Below are 25,479 nucleotides of genomic sequence, written 5' to 3' on the forward strand. Positions count from 1 at the left end.
CCCCTCTGACTTTCCCACTTCTACCCTTTCTCTACAGCCTTCCCAATTTCTGCTGCTGTGTTTTGAATATGAAGTGTCTCCCCCACAGGTTCATATTTGAACAATTGTTGTCCAACTGACAATACTAGTTTGACAGACGGTGTAACCTGTAGGACATAGAGTCTTCTGGGAGGAAATGGGTCATTAGGGGCAGGCCGTGTGGTTTTGTAGTCCAGTCCCACTTCCTGTTTTCTGTCTGTTCTCCAACATTGACTGGCTTCCCAAGCTTATACCACCCCACCACGATGGATCTATACCTTCTTAACATAGAAACAGAAACAAACTGAGTTAGGGTTTTACTGCTGTGAACAGACACCACGACCAAGGTAACTCTAATTATAAAGACAATTAACTGGCTTACAGGTTCAGAGGTTTAGTCCATTATTATCAAGACAGGAACATGGCAGCATCTAGGCAGGCATGGTACAGGAGGAGCTGAGAGTTCTACATCTTGATCTGAAGGCTGCTAGCAGAATACTGACTTCCAGGCAGCTAGGATGAGGGTCTTAAAGCCCACACCCACACACCTACTCCAACAAGGTGATATCTATTCCAAAAGGGCTACACTTTATTTATTTATTTATTTATTTATTTATTTATTTATTTATTTATTTATTTATTTATTATACGTAAGCACACTGTAGCTGTCTTCAGACACCCTAGAAGAGGCTCGTTACAGATGGTTGTGAGCCACCATGTGGTTGCTGAGATTTGAACTCTGGACCTTCAGTAGAGCAGTTCTGCTCTTAACCACTGAGCCCTCAGGGCTACTACACCTTCTAAAAGTGCCACTCCCTGGGATGAGCGTATACAAACCATCACTCCCTGGCCCACATAGGCTTGGTTAAACATATGTCTATGGGAGCCATACCTAAGCATAACATAATACAAAATACATTTAGTCCAACTTCCAAAGTCCTCATAGTCTTTAGCAGTTTCAACAATGCTAAAAGTGCAAAGTTCAAAGTCTCTTCTGACATTCATCTAATCATTTAACTGTAATTCTCAAAGCAAGACAGGAAACCAGCTGGGCAAACTCCAAACTCTGCATCTCCATGTCTGATGTCAAAGCGGTCTGTCAGATCTCCAACTGCTTTTTCATTTTTATTGACTGCAATTTTTTTTTTCTCCTTGCCTGGTTCCACTCCCTGTTAGAAGTTTTCCTCAGCAGATAGCCCAGAGCCCTGGCTACATCTGGAACATCTTGGGGTCTCCAAGGCAACTTCAATGTTACAGCTTCTTGCTTCAATGTCTGGGATCTACACCTGATTTTCTGGGCTCCTTTGAAGGGCTGGCGTCACTTCTCCAGCTCTGCCCTCTGTAGCACTCTGAGCTCAGGTTGATCCACTCCACTCCACTGCTGTTCTTGGTGATCATCCCATGGTACTGGCGTCTCCAATACACTGGGGTCTTCCACTGCAACCATGCTTCACCAATAGCCTCTCATAGGCTCGATTCATGGTGCCAAGCCTTAACTCTTTTTGCATGACCCCTTCAGTCCCAAGCCATCAACTGCAACCGAGGCTGTACCTTCACCAATGGCCTTCCATAGCCTCTCACTGTGCCAAGCCTCAGCTGCTTTTCATGACCCCGTCATGCCTTCAAAACCAGTACCACCTGGGTGACTCTTACAAATTATCAAGTACAGCTGCAGCACGAGGTACAACCTTGGCTATTTGTGGAACACAACTTCTTTGTGCTCTCAGAAAACACTTCCCAGAAGATTTCACCTCAGCGATGCTGGTCTTTTTCTAATCACTACTAATTTCTTAGCTCCAGCTAACCAGCATCAATTGTCCCAGTAATCCCTTCTATTCTGGACTCTAAACCCAGAGCCACATGGCCACAGCTGCCAAGTTCAGCTGCTGGCTGGGGCTGGAGCATGGCCCATTCTATTACATTATCAGCAGCTTTCTGTTTTCCAACTCCTTCACTGCCTAAGCTTGGCTGTTCTGGAACTTGTTCTACAGCCTGACTTTGACTCAGAGAGCTGCATGCCGGTCTCCTAAACACTGGCATTAAAGGCGTGGTCCACCAACCCTGGATTAAGTCTTTTTTTTCCACCAGGTTAGAACTTGCTCTGTTCTAGGCTGGCCTTGAATTCAAAGATCTGCTTGTCTTTGCCTCCTGGGATTAAAGGTTTGTACTTCGTGGCCTGTACCTAAATTTATCTGGGTGGGATCTTGTCCCAAGGTCACTACTCCCTTAATTCAATTTAATATCCTTGAATGAAGGATTCAGCTCCATTTCACTTCCTGGTGCTCCTTTAATACTCAAACCATACATTTTGTATTTTTCCTTTCTCAACTTGTTTCTTTTCATTAAAATACTCTTCATAAGAGTGAACTTTAGGAACCACACAAGAGAATTACTACTAGGCTGTTTTTGAGACTTCCTTTTTCAAAGCAATTAATCTAAATCTTTTTACCTTAGCCTTAGGCAGACTCTTTGGACAATGGCAAAAAGTAGCCACATTCTTCCCCAAAATACCACAAAAACAGTTTCTAGGCTACTGAAATTCTTCTCCATTGAAATCTCTTGGGCCAGATCAGCACAGTTCAAATCACTCCCAGCAACAAAGTCTTCCATATTCCTTCTAGGATAGCCCATTAAGCCCCACTTAAACCATTCTAGTGCTTTCCAAATCCAAAGTCCCCAAATCCCTATTCTTCCAAACAAACAAACAAACAAACAAACAAACAAACAAAGTGGTCAGGCCTATCACAGCAATACCCCAATCCCCGGTACCAACTTCTTAGTTAGGGATTTACTGCTGTGAACAGACATCATGACCAAGGCAACTCTTAATAGGGACAGCATTTAATTGGGGCTGGCTTATAGGTTCAGAGGTTCAGTACATTATCACCAAGATGGGAACAAGGCAGCATCCAAGCAGGGATGGTGCAGGAGGAGCTGAGAGTTCTACATCTTGACCTGAAGGTTGCTAGCAGAATACCAGCTTCCAGGTAGCTAGGATAAGGGTCTTAAAGTCCATACCCACAGTGAGGCATCTACTCCAACAGGGCCACACCTTCCAATAGTGCCACTTCCTGGGCCAAGCATCTACAAACCATCACACAAACCCTTTCTCCCTAAGGTTCTCCTTGCTAAGTGCACAGAGGCACTGGATCACAGCAAATGGAAAATAATACATAATCTGCTTTGTCATCACTACCCTATTTCTGGGGAACATCTCTTGCTTACAAGTATTTCAAAACTGATTTCCTTAGATTTAAGGGTTGAAAAATATTCTGCAGTGAATATGGATTTTTAAAATAGATTTTAAAATAAGTTCGTGTCCGTGTGTATGTATATGCCTCAGTCCACAGGCAGAATTCAGAAAACAGTTTGGGATAGTCAGTTCTTTCTTTTTGTGGTGTGGGTCCCACCACAAAAGTGATCAGACTCTGGCTGTCAGACTCAGCAGCAAACACCTTCATCTACTGAGTCATCTCTTGAGACTTCAATGATAATTTAGTTTCAATCATATGGACATATAGGTACAAGCACATACACACACACACACACACACACACACCACACAAATATCACAAACTTTCTTGCATAAACAGGTATACACATATACAAATTTGATCTCAAGAAAAAAATTTCAATTTTATTGTTATTCCCCTGTGTGTGTGTGTGTGTGTGTGTGTGTGTGTGCAGACCTTTGAAGAACAAAGGTCAAACAAGTTTTTCTTCAATCATTCCACATTGGTTTTTGTTTGTTTCGTTTAAGATTTATTTGTTTTTATTTTATGTTCCTCAGTATTCTGCCTGCTTGTATGTGTGCGTGAGGATGTCAGACCGCCTGGGTGTTTGGGAGCTGACATGTTGGTGCTGGGAACAGACCCTCTGGGAGAGTAGCCATGCTCTTGCTTGCTGAACCATCTCTCCAGCCCTTCCACCTTACTTTTTGAGACAAGGCCTGTCACTGAACTTAGCTCACTAATCCGGGGAGCTTCTCCACCTAGTGAGAGCCAAATAGCTTCTTGTCTTCACCCCACCTTCCCACTTGTAGGATTACAGACATGCTTACCTTATTATGTGGGCTCTGGGGGGTCCGGGCTTAGGTTCTTGTGCCTATCCAGTAAGTACTTTACCAAATGAACTGTCTCCTTAGCCCCTCCCTCCTTTTTATACAGCCTCTAAGATTCTGTCATGGCTGTGATGATCAATCAAAGGTTCTCCATATACCAAAGTCTTACACCAATTAAAATGCCTGCAAGAAGTGGGTGGTGGTGGTACACACCTTTAAGGCAGAGGCCAGCCTGGTCTACAGAGTGAGTTCAGTATAGCCAGGACTACCCAAAGAAACACTGTCTCAAAAAATGCCAATAAATAAATAAACAAGCAAGCAAATAAATAAAGAAGCCCCAGCATGTGTCGAGTGTGGTGGTACACACCTTTAAAACAGAGGCTAGCAGATCTGGGCACGTTTGAGGCCAGGGTGATCTACATTGTGTGTTCAAGGCCAGCCAGGACTACACAGTGAGAACCTGTCTCAAACAATAAAACAACATAACAAAAGCACTTTCCGTATGAGCTGTAGGAATAGAGCACCTTCAAGGCTAAGTCAGGGGTCCACCCACCAAGGAGGCCATCACGACATTCTTATTAATAAGTAAAGAAAAGCGTGGGAACGGCTAATAGTTCATGAGAGAGAAAGGCGTGGAGAGGCACCAGGCCAGGAGGGGAGAACTCTGCCTTTGCAGTGGTGACTAGTTGTCAGCGCTATGTCCTCGACTGGACAGATGTCACCAAGCTCTAGCACTTTGTTCCTTCCACCTTAGGCCAAGCAGGAGTGCTCCGTTCATTCCTGGGTGACTGCAGGTTTGAGACTACTGATTGACACCAAAGTTTGCAGGATTTTCTGGCGTTAACTTTTTTTTTTGTTCTCTTAAAATTGCACAGACATTATTGCATCGTGTTCTGGCATATCAATAGCTAGAGAAATGTACAAGGCACTCAATCCCCCTCCCCTGGCTTTTATTTAGTACGTAGGTTACGTATGACTACAACTTTATTTTTATTATTTTATTTTTAATTATATGTATATGTGTACGTGTGCACATGTGTGGTACAGGCACCTAAGAGGATCAGAGATTCCCCGGGACTGGAATTATAGGCAGTTGTGAGCAGCATAATATGGGTCCTGGGGCCTGAACTCAAGTCCTCCGTGATGTTATATGTGCTCTTAACAACTTAACCATCTCTCCAATACCAAATCAAAATTAAAAAAAAAATTTTTTTAGTATTATCTGTATCAGTCATTTGTTTACTTATTTTCTGGAACATTGTCTTTTTTTAAAAAAATTTATTTTTATTTATATGAGTCCACTGCAGCTGTCTTCAGACACAGCAGAAGAGGGCATCAGATCCCATTACAGATGGTTGTGAGCCATCATGTGGTTGCTGGGATTTGAACTCAGGACCTCTGGAAGAGCAGTCAGTACTCTTAACCACTGAGCCATCTCTCCAGCCCCTGGAACATTGTTTTAACCTGTAGATTCATTTCATTTTGTTTAAAGAGAATGTCTTTTCTTTTTTAATACTTTCTTAGGTATATTAATTATCAATTTACGGATTTCTGGTGTAAGGGTCTGTATTTGTAGTGTGTATGCGTACGTGCATATGTGTTCACACCTATGGGTGTGCTTGTAGATGTCGGGATGCACCTTCAGGGCAAGCATGTGGTCAGAGGACAACCTTGAGAGCCCACACTCAGGCACCTTCCAGTTTTATGATTTGTCTGAGACAGAGTCTCTCATTGGCCTGGCGCTTTGCCACTTGGGCCAACTGACCAGTCAGCTTCCAGGGATTCTCCTGTGAGTCAAATCATTGACAGTACCTTAATTTTATTATTTTTAAATTCATAGTAGGTTTATTATAACCCCACTGTAAGCTGAAGAATATGTGCAATTGTTGATTAATTTGTTCTTCTTTTCTCTTTCTTTGTTACTTTGTTTCTTTTTTTGTTTTGTTTTGTTTTGTTTTGTTTTGTCTTTTTGTTTCCTCCCCCCGCCCCCAGACAGGGTTTCTCTGTGTAGCCCTGGGTGACCTGGAACTCATTCTGTAGACCAGGCTGGCCTTGAACTCAGAAATTCACCTGCCTCTGCCTCCCAAGTGCTGGGATTAAAGGTGTGTGGGCAGGGCTACTTTGTTTTTTCTTTCTTTGTTACTTTGTTTTTTCTTTCTTTGTTACTTTGTTACTTCGTTTCGTTCTTTGATTTTGTTACATGAGCTTCCCCTGTGTGTTTTGTGAGCCTTCTGTTTGGTGCTTTCAGTCTTGGAGCATCTACGACTTCTTGGTGCTCCAGCAGGGAGCCCAGGAGCTGAGTGCAACCCCGTATACCTTGGATCCATTCTTAATCTTTCTATCACACCTCCTATTTGGGGGTAAAATCTAGAAGATACCAGCTTTTCTCACTGACCTGATTCTCCTAGCCTTATTGTGTTTTCGGCTTCTGTGTTGGACTGTTGGTCACTGCATCAGACTCTAAAGGTGTTGAGTCTTAGTCATAGCATATCTATAAGCATATCTATAAGCAAGCTAGATCTGGAGTTTGCTACTCAACTCTTATTAGCATATCAGTGGCTACTGGACCTAGTGGCCCACATGGCCACACTTGGGTCTCTGTGTGACAAGAGCCCTTTGTATGTCTCTCATTGAGATGATATAGGGGATGGATTCTGGATACGGTGTTTAGAAACGTTTAAAAAGGTGTGTATGATTTTTTTGTCTGCTTGTACATATATGTACCATGTGCTTGCCCGCAGAGTTCAGAAAGGGTGTTGGGTCCCTCCGAATTGGTGTTACTGAGAGTTCTAAGCCACCCTGTGGGTGCTGGGAACTGAGCTTAGGTCGCCTCGGGAGTAATAAGTGTTCTTAACAGCTCAGCCAATTTTCAAGCCCCATAAAAAAGATTTATTCACTTGTTTGGATCTTCACCAAATTTGTGTCCATGTGCTGGTGTCCCTGGGACCTGAGACCAGAGAGCAGTTCCCTTCTTTTTTTTTTTTTTCCTTTAAGTACAGAATAGAGTTTATTCAGGGCATGGGATGGGAGTTAAGGGGGTAAGTAGAGGCAGAGAAAGGCAGAGAGAGGGAGAGAGTAGAGAAGCAGAGGCCGGCCATGGCCACGTGGAGAGAGGGGGAGGGGAGGAGAGCCCAAGAGGGGGCAAGAGAGAAGCTGTGAGAGCAGTAAGGTAAGAGGGGTAAGAGAGGCAGGAGAGTGCAGCTCCCCTTCTTAATTCCTTTTATTCTTTTAAAATGTTTTTTTTTTAAAGATTTTTTTTGTTTATTATATTTTTAAGTACACTGTAGCTGTCTTTAGACACAGCAGAAGAGGGCATCAGATCTCATTATAGACAGTTGTGAGCCACCATGTGGCTGCTGAGAATTGAACTCAGGACCTTTGGAAGAGCAGTCAGTGCTCTTAACTGATGAGCCATCTCTCCAGGCAAATGTTATAGCCTTTGTTTGTTTGTTTGTTTGTTTGTTTGAGACAGGGTTTCTCTGTGTAGCCCTGGCTGTCCTGGAAGTCACTCTGTAGACCAGGCTGGCCTCAAACTCAGAAATCTGCCTGCCTCTGCCTCCCAAGTGCTGGGATCAAAGGCGTGAGCCACCACCGTTCGGCTTTTATCACTATCATCATTATTATTATATGTAAGTACACTGTAGCTGTCTTCAGACACACCAGAAGAGAGCGTCAGATCTCTTTACGGGGTGGCTGTTAGCCATCATGTGGTTGCTGGGAATTGAACTCAGAACCTCTGGAAGAGTAGTCAGTGCTCTTAACTGCTGAGCCATCTCTCCAGCTTCTTAATTCCTAAACCATCGTCCCAGCTCCTCTCTCTCCTCCCTCTTTGTTCCTTCATTAGGTACCTGGTTAAGGGAATTATAATTAGAAATATATAATGTCATCACTATCTAGCATGTAGTAGTTGTTCACACGTGTCTGTTGAACTTAATTGGTTCTAGAAGACAAAAGAAATAACTGACTTCGGAATCAGAACCACTTTTGACTTGTGTAACCCTAGACAAGTCATATCCACCGTTTTGGGTCTCCGCTTTCGCAAGAGTAATCATTTGGTTGCTTCTTTGCGAGACAAGCTCTATGCTTTTGGGTAAAAGGCAGCTGTGGCCCTGCCCCAGCTCTTCCCAAGACAAGAACACGCCCCTCTGCGGCACGTGCGATATCTCCTCCCGGCCGCACGATGGCGCTGATTCCGCTGGGAAGAAGGGACGCTCAGGCTCTTGGGGACCCTGAGCGCGGCGGCAACTTTCCGGGCTGCCGCGGTGAGTGTTGAGGGTTTTGGGGTTTCAGCTTGGGATCGCGAATGTGAAGGACGGCTGAGTATTGTGGGGAGGTTTCATCGGGCTGCGCCCGGGAACTGAAAAGCCCAGGTAGCACGCGGTGAGACGAGGTGGTGCTGGGAGCAGGGGATCCAGCCTGGCTCTGGACGTGAGAGCACTCGGCTCCACACTCACGCGCCTCCCATCCCGCTCCACAGTGGCCAGGGTTGTGAAAGTCTCCAAAGTCCTTGCTGCAGGGACACTTGGAGCTGTGGGCGGTCTCTGGGCCCCAATTCTGATCCCGGCCTTGTCCACCGCCCCTACAGGCTCTGCCATCTGTCACCCTGGCCCTTCTCTGCTTGGACGGTGTCTTCCTCTCCTCGGCCGAAAATGACTTTGTCCACCGGGTCCAGGAGAAGCTCGACCGGTTCCTGCTGCAGAAGCAGCTATCCAAGTACGGGGAACGAGGGAGTGGCTTTTAATGCCAGGAAGGGCAGGGTTTGCCCCTCCCCCAGGTTCTGTGCCCAGGTAACTGGCTGGTCCACCGGCAAGGCCCTGCCTTTAGCCTCTGCCTACATGTCCAGCCACTCCTTTCCTTTGTATCGGAGCATCCTCATCCCACTCAGGCAAAAGTACTCACTCTCTTCTAGATGATGGGAACTGTAGCTCCCTGTGATGATCTACTTTGCAATTAGGCGGGGACCTGCTTGGGCACAGTGAGCCTGGTGTTAAGCCGCCATAAACCTGGGAGCCGCCTGGGTGGGAATCAGTGTGGGGTGAACCCATAGTCTCAGCTTAATATTCTATTTGGTCCCTATCCAGGGTCCTACTTTTCCCTCCAGTCTCCAGCCGCTTGCGGTACCTGATCCATAGAACAGCAGAGAATTTTGATCTCTTGAGCAGTTTCTCTGTTGGGGAGGGCTGGAAGAGGAGGACAGTCGTCTGTCACCTGGACATCAGGTGCGTTTGTCCTACTGCTTTGGAGGGTTCTCAGCAGTTGCCTGCTGTGTGTGTGTGTGTGTGTGTGTGTGTGTGTGTGTGTGTGTGATTGGGCTAGCTGGCTAGCCAAGGAAAGTAGCAAGGAGGGTAGAGCTTGCTAGGAGCCAGCGCCAGGAACCCTCCCCGCCCCCCCCCCCCCCAGTCGCCTGTTGCCTTTTGCTTCATCAGGGATGCAACTGACTTGGCTAAATCAGATGTTCATGTTGAGCCAAAGGAAAGAGTGCACACAAGCACTCGGGCTAGTAAGGGTGGGCCTGTGCCCCTCTCTTCTTTGTGAGCATGTTCTCCGGAGAGACCTTGGAACAGGGGGCAAATGTTTCAGACTCTAGCCATCCCCTTTGCCAAGTACATCTCTCATGGGATGGATATCTTATCTCTGTGCCTCTGATTTCTAATAACAGCTCCTAAATGCAAGTATTATCCTTGTTTATCGTGCAACTGAAGATCCAGCATCTACCAATTTGATTGTAGTATTCACCAGGGACTACTCTGGTAGTCACACCAATACTCTTTTGGTTGTGTCAGGGATGGCCTTTGCCTTTGCCACAGCGCCTTTATTAAAGATTGTTTTGAGGATCATTTTGATTGTGACTTTTCCTTAATGCTGATTTGACAGTGTCATGCTTGAGTGATAGATAGCCCCAGTAGGCCATTTTGCTTTAGATCCAAACATGCCCTGAAACTTCTGTTGCTGTTCCAGAGTACCCAGTTCAGATGGCCCTTCTGGTCCCTGCCGCCCTCCTGCCTCCCATCCCAGCAAGTACCGAGGTCCTCGGTATACCTCACATCAGGGAGCAGCTGCTGGGTCCCGAGGTGCGCCAGCTGGCCGCTGGCATCGTGGACGGAAGCCGGATCAGCCTTTGTATGTGCCCCGGGTGCTACGCAGGCAAGATGAACCGGTGGCGCCCTCCGTCCCAGACCTCAAGGGAGAGGACCCAGCTGCTGGAGTTTCAAAAGAGCCTAGAGAGGCTGGTGCTGGGGACGCTGTGGCTGATCAGGGAGTTCCCATGTTGGGGACTCAAACAGAGCTCCTGAAGAGCCCCGACCCAGGCTGTGCAGATGAGCCGCAGATGGAGCCGGGTGCCCCCGAGCCCTCTGAGAATCCTGAGAAAGAACAAGGGGCAGAGACAGCCATGCAGCAGGGCTCCAGCCCACAACTGGCCATGGAGGAGGAAAATGGGAGTCATGGGATGCAGAGCTTGGTGGACCAAGAGGAGGAAAAGGTAGAGGGAGAGGAGAAAGAGAAGGTGGACGAGAAGGAAGAAGATAGAGGCGAGCAGAAAGAGAGGGCAGATGAGGAGGAAGAGAAGACTGGTGTGCAGAATGGGAAGGTGGATGCGGAGGAGGAGAAGATGGATGAAGATGAAGACCAGGTGGATGGGGAGGAAGAGGACGAAGAGGCTGCTGACCACGATCTCAGTGAACTGCTGCAGGAGGTGATAAGGCTCTTGAGCCCAGAAAAGGGAGGGCGGAGGTGAGGTGGGTGTGGCCTCGGGTGTATGGGAGAAGTGCCTTGGGGTGGAGGTGACGGCGGAGGGGGGTTTGTGTGGTAATGGGATGTGTAGAATGGCGCAGTGCAGGCCTGGGTGTTGGGTAATAGGAATCCACTAGGGAGAAGGAACGGTGTATCTGGGTTCCAGCTTAGGAGATGCTTCTGCCTAAGTTTAAAGTCTGGTTAAGCTTAAAGTAGTACACACATCACAAGACAGTAGAAACAGTCTGTGCAGGGACCTTTCTCGGTTGGAGAAAAGCAGCCTCCTGCCTGGAGCTTTGTAGGAGGCATTGCATTTCTTGGAGCCATGTGCCTGCCCCTGAGGTTGACTTCGATCAGTTGGGAGCGTGGGCATCTTCGATTGCTGCTTTATATGTAGTCTTTGAGAATATTACATTTTTAGTAAGGAAACTGAAGATATTGGCTTTGTCCAACTCTTTTTATTTTAAAAGGCTATGCAGTTTTAAGCAAACTACCTAACTCTCTGCCCCTCCGTGTCTCCGTCTGAAGAGGGTATAGAGAATTCACTTTTCAAGATTAGGTGAAACACGATGTCTGCAGTTGTCAGTCATCTAGTGGGGACTCCATAAAACCAAATACACTCCCCTACAACATCCACAATCTGAATAACCAAGCCGCCATACCCAGATTCCTTCCAAGCAGACTTTCCCCCAGAACTGTCATTTTGGAAAGCATAGGCGGGGCCCCGTGTGCCTGAGCTCTCCCTTGTCAAAAGGTCTGTTCGCTCCCAGATCACAGCCAACCTGACTGAAAAGGAGATCGAAATAGAGAAGATTCACCTGGACACATCCGCCTTCACAGAAGAGCTACCCGGGGAGAGGGACTTGGCCCACCTGGTGGAGATCTATGACTTTAAGCCAACACTCAAGACTGAGGACCTGTTGGCCACTTTCTCTGAGTTCCAGTGAGTATTAAAGGTTGGGAGCGGGGAGGCTCGGAGAAGCAGGGCCCCTCCCTGCTGGGGATGATTGCCTGCCTCAGAAACAAAAGCTGTGACGTCTGGGCTTCTCACTCAGGGGCAGGTCCTGATGGCTCTGACTGAGGGAAGGGAAGGGTTGGTGTTGGAGCTCTGATACTTTCCAAAGCCCTAGACCTGGCTAAGATCTGCATGTGCACACCCCTGCTGGGACCACTAGGCCTTCCATCAGCCTTAGGCCACAGCCGTCCATTTACCAGTGGGTCATTGGGTAGTCCTCTGCAGTAGCCTGAGGGTCATCCTGGCTTGAGCAGGTCTGACATAGCATGGAGGGATACTCCCAGAGCCCAGATCTCCTGACTTCCCCAGTTTTCCACGGATCCGGTCTTCTGCCATTTCTTCTCCTTCTCCTTCTCCTTCTCCTTCTCCTTCTCCTTCTCCTTCTCCTTCTCCTTCTCCTTCTCCTTCTCCTTCTCCTTCTCCTTCTCCTTCTCCTTCTCCTCCTCCTCCTCCTCCTCCTCCTCCTCCTCCTCCTCCTCCTCCTCCTCCTCCTCCTCCTCCTCCTCCTCCTCCTCCTCTTTCTCTTCCTCCTCCTCCTTTCCCTCCTCCTCCTCCTCCTTATTTTTCATTTTTTATTTTTGTTTTATTTTTCAAGACAGGGTTTCTTTGTATAGCCCTGGTTGTCCTGGAACTCACTCTGTAGACCATGCTGGCCTCGAACTCAGGAATCCGCCTGCCTCTTCCTCCCAAGTGCTGGGATTAAAGGCGTGAGCCACCACTGCTTGGCCTTTCTTCTTTTTTCTAATTTGATTTTTTTTCTTTTTCTGTTATCATTGCTTTACCTGTGTGGGCTTTCTGAAGCCCCTTTCTGGGGATGGTGAGGTGGCTCAGAGGTTAAGAGCACTTGCTGTTCTTGCAGACAAGCTGGCCTTGGGTCCAATACCCACAGTGACTCAGAATCATTGGTAACTCCAGTTCCAGGAGATCTGTGGGTACCGGGCACTCATGTGGTGCCCTCTGACACATGCAGCTGGCAAAACGCTCATGCCCGGAGAATAAAAGAAGTCTAAAGAAAGGAAAAGGAAATCCCCATTCTCCCTGCACCTCCCCTCTCACCCTGCTTCCTAGACTCCTGTTCCTTGTCCCCTGCACCTGTGCTGAAGGGACAGCTGAGGGGGTGGCACGTTTTCAACTCTGTCTCTAACTATATGGCCACACAGGGCCACCACTGTCCCCTTGCCAGGTGGACAAGGATCTGGGTCAGTCCGAAGCTGCTCCTCACTTCTAACAGGCGCTGAGTCCCTGGCGCTGTCTTGAGTAGCAGGGAGAAGCCAGCCAGAGCCGCGCCCCCCCCCCCCCCCCCCCCCCCCGTGCTTCTTTGGACCCATCCCTTCTCCTACCACAAAGCCTTTTAGCTTTCTTATTCAGAGCCCATGTCCAGGCTAGCTACGGCAGAACCTGGGGAGCCTGTTTCACTCTTTGTCTAAATGAGCCTTCCAGTATTAGTACCTTCTTTTCTAGACACTGACTGGTGACTCACCTGTTTACAGGGTGACACTGGTCGTTCTGAAGCTGACCTAATGCTCTGGCGAGCATGCAAACAATCCTTCCTCCCTTGGATGCCGTAGCTTTGTCAAATGATCCTCTCAATGAGGCCATAGCTTGGTCTTGGGGTTCAAGTCCGGAGGGACCTCGCCTAAAGGATCCATGATCTAGTCTGCAGGATCCAGGGGGAAGGGTCTTGAGCACTGGCTTTATGAGCGACTGTGTCCTCTCCCCACACAGAGAGAAGGGGTTCAAGATCCAGTGGGTGGATGACACTCACGCTATCGGCATCTTTCCCTGCTCTGCCTCAGGTAAGGAGGCTTCCTGTTGGGCTCTGCTCCTTCTCTGGCCTCCATTGAGGCCAGAGGTGCCTGGGTTCCCTGGGCGGAGGGCCACCCATATCCAGTCATAGGCTACCTTGAGCTCATGGGCCTGGTTCTCAGCCAGCCTGAAGCACGGTCTGGATGCTGGGGGCTATAGGCTGGGAAGCTCAGGAAAGAAAGTCTTAGGCCTCTTCTCTTTGAAACAGCGCCTTTAGTGCAGAGGCGTTAGGATAGGCGACATTTACTGGACAGGTGGCATAGGCCAAACAATAGGTCTTTTCCCAAACTGACACTGGTGCGAGCATCTGGTGCTGTCGCTCAGGGTCATGGGTGTTTGGCACAGCTCAGGCGGGTACCATCTCGTTTATTTTTCACTTCAGCCTTATATGTAGGGCCATCACACCCTCTCAGACAGAAGGCCGAGGCTCCCGGAGTGCTGGGGTCTGTGTTGGGTTACAGACGTCTCACTGTGGAAGCTGAGTGCCGCGAAGCCTCCTTACTGTGACTCCAGTCCTTGTTCCTCGAGCCACCATCCCATGCCCGTCCCTGCCATTCCACCGTCACTGTGGGAATACTTATAAATAAGACCCTCCCATCCTGAACCACATGTGCGCATCAGAGCCTTCTGGGCATCAGAGCCTTCTGGGCATCAGAGCTGGGAGCACCCTACTTGGGTTTGGCCTGGTCCTTAGAAAGCCAGAAGTGGGAGGTAGGGAGGAGCACCAGGAGGGAGTCCTTGGAGGGGAGATTAGAGGGAAAAAAAGCCAAGTGACCACTGAGGATCATGGAAGGATAAGCTCTGGCCAGGGTAGCAAGGGCGAGTCATGTCCTTGCCTCAGTTTCCTTGTCCATATAATATGTCTGCTAGGTCCTGATGTCAGGGATGCTTTGGCCTAGTATGGGCGGTGCAGGGCATTCTGGTGTTCCCTGAGGCTCCTGGGAAATACAAGGAGAGTCTGGTTTAAGCTCTGGCTTTCGAGGCAGAACCTGCCCCTCCTGCTCTGAGAATCTGCAAACCGGCCTGGGGCATCATCTGACAGCGCAGGCGGTGGTATCTGTCCCTCCCCACACCCCCCACCCCGTACTGTACCGTACTGTAGGGATCGGGAGCAGGAGGAGAGACTTTCAGCTTTACTGAGCTAGAGCAGAGGCAGAGCAGCTGGGACCGGGTGTGTAAGAGAGTTTGGGGTGATGCGATGCGTATGCTCCAGAGCCCTGGGGGTTCCACCTTGCACAAGGATCACCCCAGCTCGCACCTCCTTTCTCCAGCTCTCGAGGCACTGGCCAAGGATTTCTCCGTGCTCAAGATCCGGCCGCTCACGCGGGGAACCAGGCAGTCCAAGCTGAAAGCCTTGCAGAGGCCAAGTAAGGCGAAGCCCGCCCCTCTGCAGGGAGGCTGCCTGGGCTCGTGTTTGGTTTGATTCCCTTCGCCCCTCTGTTCTTCAAGAGCCTGGGCTGCAGCAGCCAGTTTCCTCTAAGCCTGGAGAGCGCCCAGGGTCCACTACCATCTATATTTGCTCTCGGGCGCACACCTTCTGGTCACTGGTCTAGGAAAAGCCCAGGTTTCCTTCTAGAGAGCCATGGGGACGACTCTGTAAGGGTCAAAAGTGCTTGGGCCTCAATCAGCCCGAGATGGGACCTGGGTTCTGCCTGTTTGACCTTGAGTGAGTCACTTGAACTGGAGCTAGATGCCAAATGGCTGCCCCTCCCCTTCCTCTTCCAGAAAGCACAGGAAGGGCTCTAAGAGGTCAGTTTTTGTGATAGCAAAGGTGGGCAGAATGGGTCCAGGAGAGTCCTGCCAGAGCCATCCATGTCACCGCGAATTGTGACGTGGCTGTGTCCTTGACTTCTTAGAAACAAGAAATAGCCCATCTTGATGTCCAATGATCCAGGTGTCCCATCCCTAGTGTTTCCTCTCAAAGGGTCTTGAGGAGCACCTCACCCCCACTGCACAGATGCGCCAGGGTGACAGGAGGGGTGGGTTTGTGTCAGGTCCCACAGGGAGGCAGAAATGTGGGCCTGGAGTCCTCCTGGGTCCCTCACCAGCACCTGGCTGCCATGGGAACAATGGGCCCCAGCCTCTGCGACATACCATTCATTACACACGGGCTCAGCCCAGCCTTGAATCCACGTCCTACCCACTGGGTCTTCCTTTCAGAGTTCCTGCGACTAGCGAAGGAGAGGCCACAGACAGATTCGGCAGTGGCCCGCAGGCTGGTGGCCCGGGCCTTGGGGCTCCAACACAACAGAAAGAAAGAGCTGCCTACTCCAAATCTCCTGCCATCTTGAGGCCCTGGGCCCAGCTGTCCGGACTAGGCTGGGCCCCAACACCACACGCCTTTACAGATACCAGGATAGCCCCTTGCCTCACCGGAGCTGCCATGGGGCACAGCAGGCTTTATAGTTGGTCTGCTCCCAGAAATTGAGAAGAAATAAAAATTTAAAGTTGGTGTATTGATTGCTTCCAAGTGCGGTGTTGAGGGACACTAGGGGGTGCTGTCCCATCTCTTACTGTGGGTCTGTGGTTACTGAACCTGGAGGATCCCATCTTAACTTCAGGGGCATTTGTGCACAGGTGGCCCTGTTTGGGGAGCAGGTGCTACTTGCTCCATGCCACCTGCTCAATCTCCCCCATTTCAGGAATGCCATCCTGCCATGCGAGAGTGGTGGATGTGGTAGTGCTTGGGTATTCTTTAAGCGAGCCTTGAAAAGTAAGTGCGGACAAAGCTGACAGATAACAGTGAACCTGCCAGTCTAGGACAAGACAGTGCTCGCCTTACTTGAGTTTTGAGTGTAGTGTTGGAGGCACCGTGGCCCACTGGAGTTTGGGGGTCATGGTCTATCAGGTTTGCTAAGGCCAGCACACTCTTAACACAGGAGATCCCAGGGAGTGCTGGAGGCCTGCTCTGCTAAGGCACACCCCTCTTCCTTAGGGAAATTGCCCTGTGGCTAGCTGTCTTGCCTGGTTCTGACACACTTGTGTCCTCACCCATGTTTTGCTAAAGAACTGTTGGAGAAGGGCCCCGGTCGACCCTCTGCTGCCGTTCAGGTCTCTCACCTTGCTTCTCCAGGCTGCAGCTTGTACTGGTGCAGCCCTTCAGGTCACAGGGGACTTTGGAAGGCACTGGGTCCATTCCTGTGTCAAACTAAATGTGTGCTACACTTGTGGGTATAGGAAGCACTGGGCCCAGGGGCAGCGGTCCAAATGGGACTTAGGTATGTTTCAGGAACATTTGGCTCTAGCATACAAGTATGTGCAGTGAGGTGGACTGTGAGCATAGCCTAGGACCCAGTTGATAGCCCCGCTGAGGAGATAATTTACGGTTGACATAGTCTCTTCCCAGTACCATGGGAACCAGCCGACGGTGGACTGAACCTTGAGCCCAAAAGAACACTTTCCTCCGTGTCTACTGTCTGTCTAGGATGTCTGTCACAACAAAACCCTTGCACACTAGTTACATAGGTATAGACAAAAACGCTATTGTTCCTTAGAGCTGTGGGATGACTAACTTGCCATCAACGTGACTGGATTTAGAATCTGGCGGAAGACACATTTCCCACTGAGGAGGGAAGAGCCACCCTGAGTGTGGGGAGCACCATCTCAGGGTTTGGGGTCCTAGACTGAATGGAAGGGGGATGTTGACTCTTCCTGGTCCGTTGAGATCTGAGCAAGCAGCTCCCTGCTCCTTTGGCCATAGCTTCAAACTGTTTCTGATTCAAACCATGCGCTTAAAGCCTTTCTCCCCTAAGTGTCTCCTGTTGGACATGTGGTCGCAGCATAAGACAGGTAGCACAAGTTGGACTTGTTACTGGCGGGGCAGCAGGAGACGGCGGAACACCACAGACAGCAGCCTCAAGTACCCTTCCCCCTTAGGGACCTCTGGATCCTTTTTGACTTTGCTGCAAAGAAGAAATTGAAGATGAGACAGAATGAAGCAGAGAGTTAAACGTTTATTTAAAATATTTTAAATATAAATTTAAGTTACACGGGTCGCTCAGGGAACGGGTAAGGGCCACCTGAGAGCTGAGGTGTGGGCTTCCCAAAGGACAAGAGTCCTTACGTGCCGATAACTAGCTACACACAGGAGTCCCAAAGCCTTTGGTATTGCTTCATTGGTCTCTAAGTCCCACCCCCAATCTCTTCCCCCTTTTGATAGTAAGATTATAAGGTGGCTCTAGAGGTCCCTTGGATAGGACTGAGCCCGGCTAAGACAAAACCATGGGTCATAAGGGTAGCATAGGGATCTTGAGATATGCCTTTTTTTTGTAAATGGGGTTTCTGGCAAAGTTGTAGGAAATTGTATGTTTACAGCTAGGAAAGAAAAAAGACCATTTATAATTTGGCCTTAAGCATAATTCCTTGCTATTTTAACATTCTTACTTGAAATATCTATAATCGTATATAAATAAACAAAATTGAATACTGTCCCTATATTAGCACCATTCACAATGTTATATCTGTGTTGGGATTCTCAGCTGACAAAAGCCAGACTCTGAGGTGAAGGGCCCCTTGCATGTTCCCCAATGATCTTCTCTTCCTATCCTGTCTCAGAACCATCCAAGGCTTCGGTCATCCCTTGAAGCCTTGGGATGTATGCCTTGCTATTGTACTTTAAGTTGTGGCTATAAATGCATGGACTACAGATGTCGGTTTAACTGGAAGAGGTTGTTATAGATAATCTTGATTATCACCTAGATGGGATTTAGAACCACTATGGAAGCACCCCCGGGTGGGTCTATGGCGGTGCCTCCAGAAGAGCTTTAACAGAAGAGGGAAGGCCCACCCTAGACACCAGTAGCACCATTCCACGGGCTGGGGTTGTAGGCTGAATAGAAAGGTGAAAGCAAACTTAGCCCATGCTTTCCTCATTCCGCTTCCTGACTGTGGATGCAACGTGGCCAGCTGCTCCTGCCGCCATGCCTTTCCTGCTGCGAGGGACTGGACTCTGGAACTATAAGCCAAAAAGTAGCCTTCCCTTAAGCTGTTTTTGTCAAGTATAATACAGAAGATTAGAACTGTGACTGATCACCGATCACTGAGGTGAGACGTGCGGTCGTGGAGTACTTGAGCTTCGGGAGTAGGCTTGAGGGAGGAATCTGGAAGAGCTTAAAACTTTGGGTCCAAAAGCCCTGGAGCCCTGAGAGCAGAGCTGAATGGGTGCGAGTTTGGAAGACCAGGACGCCAAGAGGAAGGTGGGCAGTGGAGGCCTGGTACCTGAGGTTTCAGTGAGAACCAAGGACTATCTCTTGTCTATCTGGAACTGAACTTGCCAGTCGTGTTACACCCTGGCAAGAATCCAGCCGCATCCTGCCTGTGTTCCGAGCCCTCGAGTGAGTCTTAACTCAAGAATGATGGACGAATTTGCTCGGCGGCGGCGGAGGACGTTTTAAGACAGGCTGGCATTCGGGCTGTGCTATGCTTCTGTTCACTGCTCTCACTCAGACCTACAGTCAAAAATGAGCAAGTGGAGCAGAGAGACACAGGAAAATGTGCAGCTTGGCAAGGCAAAGAACACGTACATACACGCTTAAAGCAACTGAGAAAGGTAAGTGCTCAGAAAGCAGCTACAACTGATAGAAAGCACATTGCCTTACGGTGTGAAGTCCTGGGTTCGATCCCCAGCACTCTGGAGAGGGAAGCGGGAGGCTCGGAGGTTCAAGGTCATCCTCAGCTATATAGTGAATTTTGGAACCAGACACCTCCTGCTCCTGATGCGATGCCTTCTTTGCCACTACGGATTGGTTCCTCAAACCACGAGCTCACACAAAGCCTTCCTTCCTCAAGTTGATTTTTGCCAAGCAGTTTGTACAAATGAGAAGAAAAAAAAAACTTAATACAGAGGTCTTGATATTCAAGTTTTCCAGAAATGACCTAAGAAGGGGGAAAAACGGAATTCGGCTTGACCACCTCTGCAGTTGCTGAGTTCATACCTGCCGTGTTCCCAGAAGAAGATGGCCCACCTATGCAGCACACGGTGACGTCACCCTTGGGTTGTGCCAAAGCTCGGATGGGGTAAGCTGCTCAAACTTGTCATCAAGTTCTCATGGCCATGTGCCTGAGCCCCGCCCCTAAAGCCTCGGGACAGGGACATGCAGCAGTGTCTGGGGAGTGAATGAGTACCTTTCTTCTCAGCTGGATCTGGCTAGCAAAGAGGTGGCAATCAGTATTCCCCCAGGAGTCAGTAAGTGACCATTAAGTCATTTTTCCTTCCTTCCTTCCTTCCTTCCTTCCTTCCTTCCTTCCTTCCTTCCTTCCTTCCTTCCTTTCTTCCTTTCTTTGAAAACTGAAGCTTGGTCTAATGTCCAGAGTGGAAATCTTGTGGCAATCCTCCTGCCTCAGTCCGAGTGTAGGGATTACAGGCATGAGCCATCCATCATGCCTGGCCCAGGATCTTCTTTACTGCACAGAGAGCTGATTATTTAGAAGTCCACTGAAGTGTTCGAACTTCTGTTCTGTCTCCTCACTGAAGGCTCCACCTGGAAAGCAGGGGTCAAGGAGACAGACTTCAGCACAGTCTCAGCAGTGGCCCACCAGTGTGGTGCTGGTGAGCGCTGGGGCCAAGCACTTCACAGGTACCTTGCCAAAGTTCAGAGGGCGTTTAAATAGACACAGTGCCTTCAATGTTCACTGCTATCAGGGACAAGGCCTGTCATATGCCAACAGGGACAAAAGCTGCTTTCCTCCTTGTTCCCTAAGGAAAAACCTCTTTGTTGGTGACAAGGCAGGAGAGTGGTTCACAGCAAAACCCAATACTCAGAGCCCAGGAACTGCTGATGCCCACATAGTTGTGGTCACATGAGTGGTGGGTTGATGTCCTTAGCTCCAGCCCTTATATAGACCTGGGGTCTGCTCTTGCTAGGCCAGCCAGTCCTGCGCCACCCTCTCTCCTTGGCCAGGGCTGGCTGTGAACACCCAGTCCCCACCCAGGCCTTCATGCATCTCTGGTTTTCTTTCCGAGCTAGGAATTTGATTCTGGCCCCATTCCCAGCTTCTCCCAGAGTAGCTGCCTCTGGCCCCAGAGAAAGTAGGGCAGCTGTGTCCTGCATCCTAGCCTCCTGAGGAGGGTGGGGCTGCTGAGGGAACTTACCTACGTGACAATTGTACATCCAGATGCGGTAGCCATCATAGCGGCTCCTGCACTTCATGATGTTGTTAGAGAAATCTGATTCTGGCACCTCATAGTTGGGGTTAATGACAACCTGGAGAGGATCAACACAGAGAATGATGCAACTGCCTTTCTGGCTGCCCTCCACTCCAGGGCAGAGGCCGGGTGTCCCTAACAGTTTGGCTGGGTCTTCCCTAAGGGAGACTGTGGCAGAATGAAGCTAACTGGGTCTGATGCTGTATCCTGGCCTGGTAGGGGCCACTCTGGAAGCCTGTGCCTGGCCTGCTAACCACAACGTGCCCAGGGAATGTGTCATGTGGCACTGTCCATTCAGATGAACTGTTAAATGTCCTTCTCTGGGGCAGCCTGATCTTTTCTTGATCTCTCGTCTCCCTAAATCTTAATTGTACCCACCCTACAACCTCACCCACTCAAGATGAAGTAAATAATGACACACACACACACACACACACACACACACACACACACACACTGAGGTCCAGGCAGTGCCCTGATGGATGCACATGAGTGCATCAGATTACAACCTGGGTTCAAGTCAGGGTTTCAGGGTGGGTATGCCCCATGCAGGAGGAAGGGCTGGGGTGAACTAGATGATTTTTTTCATAGCCCTCTCTGCACTCAGGCCCAAGATTGCAAAGCCCAGGAGCATATGAGGAAGTGGATTGAAGTCTCTGAAACCGGAGTAGACAAAGCAAGGACCACCAGAAACTTATCTGCCCACCCATTCCTGCTTCTGAGTCTGTGTACCCCTGGCCACGTCTTCCCTTCCGGAGTCCTCGTCCAGTCCTTACAGTCTGCCACAGAGGCTAGCTCTTGTGTCCTGTTGACTTACAGTCTAGGCCATCCATAGCTCTGTGTCATTAGAGGCACGGCATACTGATTATACAGTGTAGGGGATAAGAACACCACGTAGAGACTTGTGGCCTGCATGTGCCTAGCGGTGACATGAGTGTACTAGCAGTGTCCCCTCACTGGGAGAGTCAATGGGTCAGTGCACTGCCTGAGCAAAGGCCAGCCTGGGCTACCAGAGATCTTTAGACCCTTTCAGCACATATGATGATACCCAGTTACCTAGGGACGCAAGCTACCAACGGGAGCCACCAAGCATTGTCTACACAGCCGTAGCCACGAAAGTCCATTTGTTAAATAAGAGAGTTCTGCCCCCAGGCCAGCTGTGGTTCTGGGCTCGACTTGTGGTTGGAAAGTGCCTGGCTGTCTGCTTTTCAAGCTCATGATGCTCAGGCCTCCTTTCAAAGCACCCTGTGGTTACTGCTCTGCAGGTGTTGGCTCTTCAGGGGCGTGTCTAGCAGTAGAGACTGCGGGCTAGACATGGACTGGCTAAACGCCCCACCAGGAATGCTTTCAAGGCAGAATGACCCATTTCTAGTCACACACATTGCCATCGAATAGATCAAGCAGGACATGGAACAGAGTGAGGCTATGTGGAAATGAGTCCTCTGTAGGCAGGGGAGATGCACCCTGCCACACGGCCACCACTGTCCACAGGAAGGTCGAAGCCAGGGCTCCCTGGCTCTTCCTCCAGCCAGGGTTGTTGGAAGGCTTCACAAAATAGTCTCCTGGCCAGGTTGTCCTTAGTTTGACTTTCTAGCCTTACAGTTTCATTTACATGCATGGAGAATAATCCTTTTGCAGATCCTCCCAAGGAAGGAAAAAAAAAATCACACCGTCCCAGGATGATGCAATTGCTTTCAGCTTCAATAGAACAGACCAAAGCAAGGTGAGAAGACAAGAGGAAATCAGGATGGCGGCTGAAGGAGAAGCTGGAGATGGGGGTTGCCTCAGAGGCCACAGAACCAACTCCTGACTTAAAATTCAAATCAGCTCACAGATGCATTTTGATTTCAAGCTCCTGAGGTTAACTGAGTTATGCATGACTGTCTCTATCTTCGGTTGCACCATAGGTTCCTAGTATGCCCTGCAGTCTCTGTCCCTCAGGCCTCATGATCATTGCTTGACAGATAGGGTGGCCTCTGAATGTGGCACTTGGCCTCGTTTCTGGACACCCACCGGAAGGAGGCTGGGGGAAGCTGCTGCCCCTCCTCCCAGCAGCCCTGGGTTCTGCCCACTTTACCTGGAACAGGTAGTCCCCAGGGGGCACATCGGTGATGTCTATCCACTGGCAGTCGATGTCATGGCGGTACATGTCCCAGCAGCCCATGGTGATGCCTTGTTCTCCGAAGTTGGCGCATTCGTAACTCTTCTGAATGTCTGTAGGCGGGCAGAGGAGAGCATCACCACTCGACACAGTGCCCACCTCTTCTTCCAATCCCCAGGCCTCCCACCCTGATCTATCCCAGCCTTCTCATGCGGGTTTCTGGTACCTTCTCATCTCAACAGAACCTCCTCCCTCAATTCCCGATCAATAAGCCAGCAACCCCTCCAATTCTGACTCAAGTTCTTTCCTCCACAAAGTACTCCCTGACCAGTCTGGACTACGTTGGCATTTCTGTGAAATCCTTTGCCTCGGGATAGGGAGAAGTGATCTGTGTTTACTGTTTATCTTAAGATGAGGTCACTATTGGCCTATGGGCTCATATCTGATTTGCCTTCTTGGTCCCTCACAGATTGTCTGTACACAGTAGGCATTCAAAACCTCTTTGCTATGTGATTTTATGCATCCATGCCAGCATCTAGATCCTCATGTGGGCCATAGGTAGAGGGCAAATGTCTGTCCCTTGGTGTGTCAGAGTGGCAAGCCAGGCAATTCCAGTAAGGTGTGATGGATGACCTAGCCAAGGTAGAAGCAGAGTGGCATGTGTAGGGGGGTCAGGAAGAGATGTTGGGGACATCACAGGGCTCTATAGGCTGTTAGAGGAGAAGAGCTTGGTATTGGAACACCCAGGAAGAGTGGTCTGTGTCAAGCAGACAGGGAGGCATGTGAGTCATGGCCAAGTGGGCAGACCTCACCTGGAGGCTGCACAGCCCTCTCTCTGTCGGTGAGAGCTGCTCTGGGGGACAGATCACTTTAGAACAACGTTCCTCCCACTCCAATCTGTAGCCATAAAAGATGTCAAAAATGGCAAAAAAAAAAAAAAAGCCACATGAACACCCAGTAGTGGACAGAATAACATAGAGTTATTGGGTGTGGCCCCTATCCAGATGTTCAGTAGGAGTGTTCAAAGCTCTGTGAAGCCCCGCCCGTCCCCTTCACACATACCTCCCTCACACTCAGTGTCCTCCAAGCAGAAGCTGGCCTTGTGGCCCTCAGCCACCTTGGTGCCGTTGAGGCTCAGCAGGTCATAGTAAGTGAATACTTCCATGCTGTGGTAGTGCCTGGGGGCCAGAGACAGGGCCAAAGGTCAGTGTCTGGAACCACGGCTGCCTGCAAGCGACTTCCTAGCTTGTGATTTGCTTCTGGAAGAACCTCAGGGTAGCAGGGGCCACCATGGCAAGGAGAGGGGTGAGGAAAAGAAATGAGAGAAAGGATGGCCAAATCGAAGACTTCCGGGCAGGGCTGTCAGACTTTTTGTCACACCCTGATCCCCTATGGCTGTGCGGCAATGACATAACTTAATGAGGGCGTGTTGCGGTGTCAGTGAGTCCAGCTGACAGACAGCCCAGTGTGTGGCATTCAATCAGCCCAAGAAATAAGCTTTGTAGTACACAGGGGCCTTCCTGAATATTCAGTGGCTCTCAGCCCACTCCCACGTGGAAATCTTTCTCCAGGTTTGCTACAGATCTGATAAGCGACCATGTATTAAGATCTTCTTTCCTGTGGGGGGCGCTATTGGGACACTATGGTCTATTCAGGGGTGCAGCCTCTGAGGAGAGTCTTAGGTGACTGGGAACAGGGCCTCAAAGGGGATTTCAGGACCACGGTTCCTTCCTTTCCTTCCTTCCTTCCTTCCTTCCTTCCTTCCTTCCTTCCTTTCTTTCTTTCTTTCTTTCTTTCTTTCTTTCTTTCTTTCTTTCTTTCTTTCTTTCTTTCTTTCTTTCTTTCTTCCTTCCTTCCTTCCTTTCTCTCTTTCTCTGCCTCCTTGTTTCAAGTGTTACCCCACACAGATATGCTTCCACCTACTGCCCTTGGACACCAGGACTTTGAACCTTCCAAACTTTAAGCTAAACAAACCTTCCTAGATTAGTTTCCTTGGTTATTGGCTTTTTCTTACTTGCATAAAACTATTACAACAGATTAATTTTTAAGATCACCCTTTTAAAAAAGTATGAATATAGAAAGAAGGAAGAAGATAAAAAGGGGGAAGGGTGGGGTAGCAGTTACAGAAAAACAAGAGTCACTAAGAAACAGGCCATGTTCCCAAAGAAGGGTACGTGGGGCGCATGCGCACTCTGGCCTAGGGGGGTGGAGCATGCTCCTCAGATTGAGCAAATCAAACCGGAAAGGGAAGGATACAAATTAGACGGTTTCTGGGATGAAGAGTGGGTGGTTCTCAGGGAGGGATGTGGCAGCAGCTCAGGAGAGCAAATCTCTGGGGTTCCTTATAGAAGGGAGCTAGCTCAGTGTCGCCCGCACAAGCTGGGAGCAGTTCCCTTGGCCGATTGTTTACAATGGACCATGCCGTCACTTGGGAGAAATTGGGAACAGATGTCCTGAAGAGTGACGCATCTGGTTCAGGACAACCAAAGGAACTGTGCTTCTGAGGGTAGCCGAGGGGTTTCCAGAATTATTCATTATGCAGGCCCAGGACAGAAGATCTCAGGCTGGCTTTAGCTCCAACTCCACCTGTCATGTGTATGTTA

General features: G+C 49.4%; 2 protein-coding genes across 3 annotated transcripts in view; one reads left to right on the forward strand and one right to left on the reverse strand.

The window, feature by feature from the left end:
- Positions 1 to 8,268: 8,268 nt before the first annotated feature.
- R3hcc1 (R3H domain and coiled-coil containing 1) lies at positions 8,269 to 16,087 on the forward strand (the record flags this gene model as incomplete). Its single annotated transcript, XM_052191098.1, has 8 exons — positions 8,269 to 8,340; positions 8,664 to 8,791; positions 9,160 to 9,297; positions 10,037 to 10,772; positions 11,581 to 11,753; positions 13,551 to 13,621; positions 14,903 to 14,998; positions 15,792 to 16,087. Coding segments are annotated over 8 exons (1,545 nt in total), but the record flags the coding sequence as incomplete, so codon positions are not given.
- A 1,477-nt stretch (positions 16,088 to 17,564) lies between these two features.
- The window catches only part of Loxl2 (lysyl oxidase like 2), an 81,559-nt gene continuing 73,644 nt past the window's right edge, over positions 17,565 to 25,479 (reverse strand). For both annotated transcript variants that reach the window (XM_052191099.1, XM_052191100.1), the window contains exons 11-14: positions 23,939 to 24,054; positions 22,853 to 22,989; positions 20,722 to 20,833; positions 17,565 to 20,110 (exon numbers count right to left, since the gene is read on the reverse strand). In XM_052191099.1, the coding sequence (XP_052047059.1) occupies positions 20,031 to 20,110; positions 20,722 to 20,833; positions 22,853 to 22,989; positions 23,939 to 24,054 (445 nt within the window). In that variant the 3' untranslated portion in view covers positions 17,565 to 20,030. The remainder of the gene's footprint in view (positions 20,111 to 20,721; positions 20,834 to 22,852; positions 22,990 to 23,938; positions 24,055 to 25,479) is intronic.

This window comes from Apodemus sylvaticus, chromosome 8 (genome assembly GCF_947179515.1).
Source record: "Apodemus sylvaticus chromosome 8, mApoSyl1.1, whole genome shotgun sequence".
In the NCBI taxonomy this organism is placed as follows: domain Eukaryota; kingdom Metazoa; phylum Chordata; class Mammalia; order Rodentia; family Muridae; genus Apodemus; species Apodemus sylvaticus.